General features: G+C 34.2%; 2 protein-coding genes across 2 annotated transcripts in view; one reads left to right on the forward strand and one right to left on the reverse strand.

The window, feature by feature from the left end:
- LOC108906930 (eukaryotic translation initiation factor 4E-binding protein 1) overlaps positions 1–2,442 on the forward strand; it is an 8,479-nt gene extending 6,037 nt beyond the window's left edge. Inside the window, exon 2 of the mRNA XM_018710374.1 lies at positions 1,999–2,442. Coding sequence (XP_018565890.1) covers positions 1,999–2,225 — 227 coding nt within the window. The 3' untranslated portion in view covers positions 2,226–2,442. The remainder of the gene's footprint in view (positions 1–1,998) is intronic.
- Positions 2,443–2,656: 214 nt separating this feature from the next.
- On the reverse strand, positions 2,657–8,687 carry LOC108906902 (glyceraldehyde-3-phosphate dehydrogenase-like). Its single transcript, XM_018710338.1, has 6 exons — positions 8,610–8,687; positions 8,263–8,410; positions 8,092–8,207; positions 7,812–7,994; positions 7,511–7,743; positions 2,657–2,933 (listed from the first exon to the last, which is right to left on the reverse strand). Exons 1-6 carry the CDS (start codon positions 8,685–8,687, stop codon positions 2,657–2,659), a joined length of 1,035 nt encoding a protein of 344 aa, XP_018565854.1.
- Between the last annotated feature and the right edge of the window lie 1,893 nt (positions 8,688–10,580).

Below are 10,580 nucleotides of genomic sequence, written 5' to 3' on the forward strand. Positions count from 1 at the left end.
GGAAGTACTGAAATTAAATTTTCTACTGTTGTTGTGTGATTCCTCTTTGTAGTTTTCCTGTCCTCTCTAGCCCTCCCCCCTTTTCAGCACATATCTTGGAGAATTTTTTAGCTTTCGTTTAAAGCTGATGGCCTTTTATAGACAAGAAATTGCACTTTTAATAAGACAATAATAGAACAAAAATCCCTTTAAACTATAGAAATGTCGAAATGCTAAGATTCCTTTAATTTTTCGCAATTTTCGCACATTTCCCTAGCCCGTTCGTAGCCCAGACTTAAATCCGATGGATTTCTGATTTTGAGATAATTTAAAATCAATTGTTTACAATGGCGCTATAAACACACAACTCTGTGCTAATTTCGGGATACCTATATATTTTTATAATTTAATATATTCATACGAGTCTCAAATACCAGATATTACTGGATGCTTTTACAGATTTAAATCAAAATCGTGTCCGTTCGAAACGCCAGGGTTAGCCAGGATATAAAATCTTAATCACGTTGTCCTTGCTAGCACATTTTTTTTATCGGTCGCACAGAATTTGCTTATTATTTTATTAAGATAAACCAATTTTGCATTGATAACTACTATAGAGATAAACTTCCCATTGTCTGCGATTTTAAAAATAAAACAGGTATTGCATCAGACAACTTCAGACACTGATTTTGACATGTGTCATCAATAAAGGAATTAGCACGCAACACGCGTCGGTACTGAGAGTTTTTAGAAAAAATTATTAGTACTAAAAATACAATGTGAACACACATGTTTAAGTACGAAAATAAAATGCCTTGAGTTATATTTCTAGCTGTGTATAATACTTTCTATTTAAATGCACGAAGCTACAGAGAGATAATAAACATGATATATTGTGGAAAATGGCAAATAAGCACCGATTTCTCCAGATTTATTCCCTATTGATCATTGGTACTATATGTTCTGGATTTTAGATTTTTATCTAAATATGGTCGTTGTACAGAGCGATAAAAAATTAGTTGTTGACGTGCTCTAAAGTTCAGATGAATGCAGTAAAAAGCCTTTGTTGAAGTGATTATGACACATCATATTTATTAATTTACATGCTTTCTCATGATATTACATAAAATTTACGATGAAGACACACAAACACACGGAAAAAATATTTATTTTTGACAGCTGTGTAGCATTGTAATTATTGTAAAAAAATATTTTTTTTAATTTTTTTTTGGACTTTTGAGGGTTTCTTTGGGATACTTTGAGATTTAAAAAAAAACGAAAATATGCTTAGTCTGTTCATTATTTGTAAAGTTATCTCAAGTTTCGCGAAGATATTTAAAGACAATCTTTTGCCTATGTTTGGATCAAGTTTCTTGCATTGAAAATTTTTTAAAAACGTCGCACAAAAAACCATTTTATAGGTTTTTTTATTCTCTACAAAAGTCCTATTGAGAGTAAGACGATTCCATCATTATTTTTGGAGATATAAAAAACAAAAAATGTCATTTTTTGCAGTTTTTATTGTTTAAAATAATTGTTCACGACTTCACTGGGTAAATCACTTGGGTTTTCATTTAAGTACTAAGTATTTGTCAAAAGGAAATACATGAAATTTGCTGTAATACGAGAACAGCCTCCTTTTTTGCTCTATTTGGCCTATAAATGAATCCCACATATTGCATATCGAAGATTGCCATGATTTTATTGATGTTTTGTTTCCAATAATTATTTTGACATTTACAATTAAAATAACAATAAACAGTTTTAGGATTTTAAAACTAATATATATTATTTTTTATAACAATTTACAAGGCCATAATATATTATTTTCTTTCGATAATGTTATGGATTTATAATTAACAATGGATGTACATTGTACAGTCACTGCACTCGCATGTCTAGGTAAACACCATGGGCGTAGCACGGACTCCGTCGATTAAATATTACTTTTGTTCGACTCTGTCGATCACTTATTAACGTCGTTTTGATGTTTCACTAACCGTATTCATTTCGTTTCAGGGACGAGAATAGTTTATGAAAAAAACTTCCTCATGAACCTACGCAACTCGCCTAGTTCCAAGACCCCTCCCAGTTACGACATTCCCGACGGTCTTATCAAAGGGTTTGGCGGCCCTACTAAGAAAAACAGTCCCCCGAAGCCAAGAAATGGTTTACCACCAAGGAGGAACAGCCATAGCCAGAAGAAAACCAATTGTCACGAGGACCAATTTGAAATAGAACTTTAGTATTAGATTTTGATATTTACCCGTAAGGTTAAGCTTTAATAATTTTCTAAGCTGTCAGACATTGCAAGAATAAAGTTGGCTGGGCATAAGTGTCAAATCTACCCAGTTGGCTTTGACAGTGACCAAGGAAGAAACGTTGCGGTTTGGTGCCTACTGCGATTGTTCTGTAAACATGTATTTTTTCTAATAAACACACTTCGCTGTGATTAAAAAAAAATTGCTGCCATTGTAATGTTTCTAATTTTCTAGAAACTAATTTTTATTATTTAGTTTTTAATAAAATGTGATATTAAGCAAAACATTTGCTTTATTTTTAAAATTTCAACAGTTATATGCTTCAGAATCCAGTTTGCTTTTATTTTTGTGAAACGCATGCGTCACTAAAATCAAAAGACTGTTGTGGTTATTTCAACATATATATTTCTAGGAAATTATTTCGCACAGTCTTCGCGGGAGGAAATGTATTTGGCCAAGTCGAACAGTCTGCTAGCGAATGCGTGTTCAGCGTCGTACCATGCGAAAATCTTCGCGGTGCATTTCGAACAATTAACTGCGGATTTGGAATCGATAACACACGATTTGGAATTGCCAATAAGGTCCGAACTGACCAATTCTTCGTCGGAGTACCCCAGTACTTCTTTCATGGGCCCGTCTGAAGCGTCTTTCAGCTTACATCTTATCATTTCCGCAGGGGCATTCTTTTTAAACCTGAAACAGTACATAATTAGGTCGAAAACACCCCGTACATTCAAACGAAGGTCGTTCTTCATGACGTCATCTACGCCATCTTGACGCAGGCGCACTACTAGTTTTAGTTTATCGTAACTCAAAAGTAACGAGCGTTCAAATAAAAACGTGGTTGCAGTTGGCTCTGACACATTGGACGTAGGGAGTAGCTTATAGCGACCAACTTAACCTCATTTCTCAACGAGCTGTATAGCAGCTGTCAGTTTCAATAACGTTAATGACTATATAACTTTATTTTAACGAATAATCGTGATAACAATAACAAACAATTAATCCTTGTTCCAAGCACTTTTCATACCTGTTCCTCAAAGAATTAAAGACATTTTCTAAGATGCTCGGGGTATTGTTAATTTCACGAGTCTTGTCTATAAGTCGAGCCTGCAGATGGTTTAAATCAGGAATAGGCAGTTCAAAAATAGTGTGTTTAAGGTAAGGCCACAAAAAGAAATCACACGGCGTAATATCACATGACCTCGGTGGAAATTCATGTTCAGCATTGAGACTTATTAGTCAATTTTGGAAAACTTCCCTCAACATATTCATCGTCTCGCCTGCCGTATGTGACCTTGCGCCATCTTGTTGAAAGTAAAAGTTTGTAATTTCGTTTTCTTCCAGCTGGTTAACAAAAAGAGCGATAATTTCTTCTCTATACCTTTGCGCAGTAAGAGTAGGTACCATTAAAAAAAATAGGTCCATAAATCCTCCTTCGATTGAGAGCACACCAAACTCCAATTTTTTGAGCGTGTAGAGGGCCCTCGACAAAAAAGTTATCTGGTTTTTCAGAAAACCACATTCTCATATTCTGTGAGTTTACGTAACCACTTAAATGAAACCAGGCTTCATCAGAAAAAAAGGTGATATTATGAAGTTCACCGTAGTTGTTTAAAAACCATTCACAAAATACAGCCCGTCGCGGAAAATCAACTCCATGAAGTTCTTGCTGACAAGTTAAACGATAGGAGAACAAACGCAAATCTTTTTTTAACACTGTGTGGCAGGTACCGACTGATACTCCCACCATTTGTGATAAAACACGTACAGAAGTTCTTGGCGCATTTTCCATTATTTGTTGGACATTTTCTTTAAATTCTTCAGTCCGCTTTTTAGGTCGGCCGCTTCCTTCTTTTCTTGTTACACTGCCCGTTTCACGAAAAATATTAACACAACGCTGAACTGCACTTTGAAAAATTTTGTACTCAACAACGCCGGGAAATTGATTTTGAAATTCTATGAAACATTCCTCAATAGAATACTTCCATATTCCATCAATCTTGCGTCCATTTCTAAAGTAGGACTCTATGATAAACACTTTTTGTTCTTAAGAAAACACCATTTTAAACGCTTTTTAAAACGAAAATATTCAAATTGATAGCGGCGATATAGCGCTTTGACAGATGACGTTCAAGTTCATTTGCTATACGCTACGCCCTACGTCCAAATTTTCAGAACCAACTTGACCACGTTTTTATTTGAACGCTCGTTATATACAACGCGCCGTGTACTGTTTCCCGGTAATTTTACATTCTAGTTATAAACAAATGTATCGTAGTGTTTAAACTGCTCGTGAATGTGTTATTTAGTCTTATAAGTGAAAATAAAGTGCTGTTTAGGATTTAAATGTTGTGTGTGTATGGATATATACGAGATAGGCTTCCCAATAAACATCTAAGGTATGTTCGAAATGTTTAGAAAATACTTTATGTGAACGCAAAATGATTAGTAATAGTAAATTAATTTTACAAAGTACGTATTATTCATGATCTGTGCCTCAAGTCCATAAAAAAACATGACGTACCACTTACAAGTTTCAAACAGTGTATGAATTTGCATCGGTGATTTGATTTGGCCGGCTTAGCATGTACCAACGGAAAATTTTAAAATAAAAACGTTTAAGTAGCCTATTTCAATAATATAATCTTTCTTGGGATTGCAGTTCAATAATTTCAACAGCTCGTAAATGTTCATTTTTTGTACCTACTTCAAAACTTTAAAAATCAGTCAATATTTTTAGTTGGCGTTTATGATTTTTCAAACCTACTACTTGTTTTTTAAATAATGTAATTAGGCTTATTGTTAATTAGGTAAAGATTTCTCTTCTCTTTTTATACAATTAGATTATAAACAATATAGAGTCACCTGTTGCACTTTTACATTTTTTATAAAGAAAACTAGTTCTGTAAAGTTCGCGCAAGTTGTTATAACGAGCGTTCAAATAAAAACGTGGTCAAGTTGGTTCTGAAAATTTGGACGTAGGGCGTAGCGTATAGCAAATGAACTTAAACGTCATCTGTCAAAGCGCTATATCGCCGCTATAGACAGTGTTACCAGATCTCCTGTTTTAACAGGAGATCTCCTGTTTTCACTCTCACTCTCCTGTTCTACTGTTTTCACTATGAGATCTCCTGTTTTTTAGTTTCAATGTCTATTCTTCTGGTTTCTCTATGAAATCTTCTGTTGATTATACTAATTTTCCCCAGAATAAGAATATTTTAGTACGACACTGTTCTCTAACGGCACTGTGTTCGTCACTTGTCAATATTTTCAGTCCTGTTATATTTTCTGCAGCCCAGTTCATGTACATATTTAAATTTTAAATCCGCAATTCGCGTTTATATGAACTGGGCCTAACAGAATAGAAGGCGAGTTCGTTTACTTCAGCGGGATTCCGGGATTTATCATTTTGACAACTGACAGTTGTCAAATCACATGACGTACCGATGTAATTGAAAACTATTAAACGAACTCCTACATTTATATATTTTGCTATATTTTGTGCATGTACTTGTGTTCCTCTATTAAAAAATATATTTATTAAAATCTCCTGTTGAAAAAAGAAATCTCCTGTTTTTTTGGCTACATTCCTACTGTTGACAGAAATTTCCATCTGGCAACACTGGCTATAGACGAGATTCGTGAAATTAACAATACCCCGAGCATCTTAGAAAATGTCTTTAATTCTTTGAGGAACAGGTGTGAAAAGTGCTTGGAACAATATAAGCTACTCCCTACGTCCAATGTGTCAGAGCCAACTTCGACCACGTTTTTATTTGAACGCTCGTTACTTATTGTTTCACTGTTAATAGTGTTAATGTTAATTGAATAAATTATTGAATTTCTTCAATTTTATGGGTTATTCTTTACATAAAATAGTAGTGTTACATACTGATACTGATGTGTTCATAATTTTATCCTCTATCTGTTACTGTCAAGATCCAATATGGCGCCCAGAAGGAAAAAAACAATTGATTGTTGCATAACGGAAACTAGTGGCCGTAGAAATTTTCTTTTGACGAAAATGGATTCCTCGTATCTTTTTATTCCCCAGTACCAAATTACAACTTTTCATTTTTTAAAATCGTTTTTTCACAATATTTCAAGAACGGCAAAAGATATCTTTGATCTGTTTGGTTTATTTTCAAATTCAAATTTGTCGTTCTCACTAAACATTATTTCTTTGTTAAAATAGTTTGTTATAGGAAATAAATTAATTGTGATAAATAAACTTCTGTCAAAGTCCTTCGTTTGTTCCGCGTGCCTCGTACATAGCCACTGCGATCCATCAGACATAAATTTAAAAAAGTGAAAAATTTAACGATGCTACTAAGTATGCACTAATATATAGGGTGTTCCATTAAAAAAAATTGTTTCTTTAATTTAGTGATTCCATTATTCAATTGTTTTTTCTAATACTGTATTATAAAAATTCATAAAAAAAGCTAAATCTTTTGTATTAAACATTTTTTTTTTAATTTGAATAACAAACTCACAATAAGTTGTCAGATTATAGGGACTATCCCTGTGTACATTTCATGTATAGTCTTTTCGAAGTCAGTTGAACATGTACAAAAAACCGAGCAATTAAATTTAATGAGTTTCATAGGCGTCCATAAAGAAGTTTTCTGCTAAAGGTAAAAAATTATAATAATTTGTATGTAATGTGTAGAAAATTTATATTATATGTTCATTTGACCAACAACATATTTTAATTATTTATGTGGACAAATAGAAGGTGCCTAAAAAATTAAAATCATCTAAATCACACCAAATTCCGCATTGCTGCACTGCACTGCCAAGCGACTTGTCGACAACTGAAATTTATAACGCAGTCGACCAAAGCAACTGTGTATGTACCCGTTTGCCCGCACGCGCATTCTCCAACTGGGCGTATACATTTCTACCACCTACACGTTTTGTTCCACCAGACCTCTGTACGGCTAAATAAATATGGGAACAAGTTTTTCAAATATTTCAATGCCGAGTTGCTGCGTATCGACCGAGCCTGGTACACACCTTGAAGTTATTGGTTCTTCAATTGACTTCGGAGAAACTATAATAGCAAAATAGTATAGCCACAAATCAAACTAAGAATGCTCTCCGTCGTAGCTCCTCCAGGCCTTGCTACTACTCCCTGTCAGGCCTAAGATGAATTTGATCAAACCTTAAGATATTTTTAACTGCAGATTGCAAAGATAAATCCCAATTTTATATCACGATGTTGTAAACAGCTTGTTCTGCAGTCTTAATCGAAAAACACTTACTTAACTGTTAGATCGATGCCACCTACGCAAGCCACTGGTATCTTGATGGCGGCAGATTCCGTCTTTCCCTCCAGTTCGGGCATAATCTTGTCGACGACCTCCTTCTTGGTGGTGGCGTCAGTCGGTGAGAAACTCATGATGGCCGATCTACTGGACCTGCAGTTGGATGGGCCGGGATCGTCCAGGATTTTGTCGGAGCTGTTCAGAGGGTGGAAAGCCGTAGCCATAGCTTCCTTTAAAGGAGGGGAGGGTTAGTGGTTATCGCCGATGATGTCACCGAGTGTGTGGAAAGGCTCGTTACCTCTATCTCGAAGTTTTCGTGTAGAACTTTCATCATAACCGCAAGGCAGTTCATGCTAGGTGTGGCGGCGGAGATGGACTTCATTTCTTTCGTGAAACACGCGTGGTTGACTCCTACGATGAACATGGGGACGTTGGAACATCCCGTAACTATTACTCTTTTGACTCCTGCTCTCAGAAATTTCTAAAAAATAAGCTTATATTTGATTTTCTGAAATATGAATGGCATTAAAATGGTGCGACCGCAAGGATCTACTTTGAGCCCTTTAGAGATTGATTACCGAAGCTAAGTTGCAGGTAGTGTTTTTCCCAGTGGTATCTATGATGTACTCCACACCATTCTTACTCCATTGTATTTTCTCTGGGTTGGGTTCTCTGGATATCTCGATCCTTAGACCTGCGGGGATAAGGTTAAAACTTCCATTTTATTACTTCAGGAAGATCTTACTCACCATCTACAGATATAGAATCGTCCATTTCAACTATGTCACCTGCGAATTTTCCGTAGTAGGTATCATTTCTTATCAGATATCCCACACATTTTGTTGGTAATTCAGCATCATTTATCATTACTAACCTAGGCAGGTCGGCTACAGTTTTCTGAAATAAAAAAATTAGTAGAGCTAAACGTTTTATTTTGATCTTGATTTTGATGAAGCGAAGACTATGCTCATCGTCCTTGCTATTTCGAAAACACGTAAATACATATAAGAAAATAATTATTATTACAAACGTCACATACATATTCGTCTTTTGCTGCAGCACTGTTTATTCGCAGTTTCTATTTTGTAGTACTTACTTGCTTATATTTGTTTATAACTACTTTCAGTAACTGTCTTCCCAATCTTCCAAAACCATTAATACCAATTTTTACCATATTTTACCTTTTTGTTTACTATTAGTCAAACGGACAGTACATACTGATCAAATTTCAGACGTTTATTTCGAAAGGACAACACATTTTGACAAATTTCGTGACAGTCGGTCGTTTCGGCTTCAGAAGATACAATTAGATGTAGCTCACTACCTATGTGACGCTTTTTAGGTCCGAATTCTTGACACATGCACCGATTGACGTGAAATTTTAATAGTAAGTAGAAAATTGCTCAAGAAACAAAATATTACACAGTGCCGATGTGTGCTTTAGCCCTGGGGGTGAGAAGGGGTGGCAATGAAGGCACACATTTTAATAGCAAAAATCAATAGAGGGTTGGATTCTAAGGAAAAATTGCTCTATAACGTTTTTTCCAAAAATTAATATTTTCCGAGTTATCTGCTATTGAAAATGTTGATTTTTCATCTAAAAAGTACATGTTTTTCAACCATTTTTGATAAATGACTCGAAAACCTTGCGTTTTATCGAAAAACCCATATATAGCAAAAATAAAGCTTTTGAAACAACGAATCGATTCATTTTTTGTTGATTAGCTTAGATGTAATAATAACCGAATTATCACTCTCTAAAGGCGATTGTTTATTTTTCGGAGAGTAAAATCGAACCTTTTACCGTAAAATAATGGCGAAAGAACTAATTTTTAGAAGAAAATGGATATAACCTTTTTTAAAGTGCTTGGAAAGACCTTCAAAATGCTTTTTGAAAAAATTTCGTAGCTCAAAAACTCGCGGAGTTGTGATGAAAATAAAATGGTCATCTCATTTTTTCGGAGAAAAAATCAACAATAAAATCTATGGCTGAACCATAAAAATAGAAACTAAGCGTAATCCATGTACAGTTGACTTTATTTAGGTACTAATAATAGGCTCTGTAAGTTTGACCGGTTTAGAATGCCTGAATTTAAAAAAAAGTTTGAAATAATGAAAAAAAAAATTTAATTTAAAAAAATATCCTTTTTTTCGAAATAACTCAAAAACTAAACAAGATACGTGAAAAATGCAAGAGTTCAAAATTAAAGGTCTTTTTTTTATAATATTTTTGCTCACTTTCAATTTTTCTGTAGAGCAAAAATTAACTGAGGTATTACGTTTTTTAGTTTGCATTTGCGTGTAAGAACCACCTTCTTTGAGCCCTTAAAAAATCTCGAAAACGAAGAGTTCAAGACCCTTCAACTATAAAGGTTGATTGGTAGCTCTTGTAATTCCCTGCAAATTGCTTTTTGGAGCGATGAAAAATATCAAAAATTAAAAAAGTTATCGTGAAAAAACGAATTGTATTATTCAGTGAAAATTGTCGGATCGTGTAAATGGTCGACCATGGTCGATAATTTTTGAAACCAAAAAAAATTATAGTAGGATGAAACCCATTGGAAAAGAAAGAAAATATAACAAAAATGAAAGGAAAAATAATTTACGGGCGATCTGAGGTCGGGAAGGGACCAGTGCTTGGGGAAGGGGGTGAGTTTTTAAGGGTAAAAAACGGTTTCCCTTGATTTCCAGAAAAACTACAAGAATTATGGAAAAAAGTTAAATGACAAAGTTGTAGGTAATAAAAAGATCTACAACTTTTGTATTTACACTTTTTTCACATAACCTCAAAATTTATGAGAAAAATTCAAATAACCAAGTTTTTGGTTTTTTATTTTTCTTTTACAAAAAAAAAAATTTTTACGAAATTTGGTGAAAACTTACCTATTTATGTCCCATACACGCTGTAATTTTTTTGATTTGAAATATTTATTTTTTCACCTTATTTTTACTTAATATCGAAAAAGCACCCTAATTTTCAATCGAAAATTCTCACGTCAAAATATCTGCTTTTTTAAAAACGTCGGTGGGCTTTTTCTTCGTTGAAATCTCTACTTTCTGATGGTGT

Source organism: Anoplophora glabripennis, unplaced genomic scaffold (assembly GCF_000390285.2).
Source record: "Anoplophora glabripennis isolate ALB-LARVAE unplaced genomic scaffold, Agla_2.0 scaffold354, whole genome shotgun sequence".
NCBI classification, from domain to species: Eukaryota; Metazoa; Arthropoda; class Insecta; order Coleoptera; family Cerambycidae; genus Anoplophora; species Anoplophora glabripennis.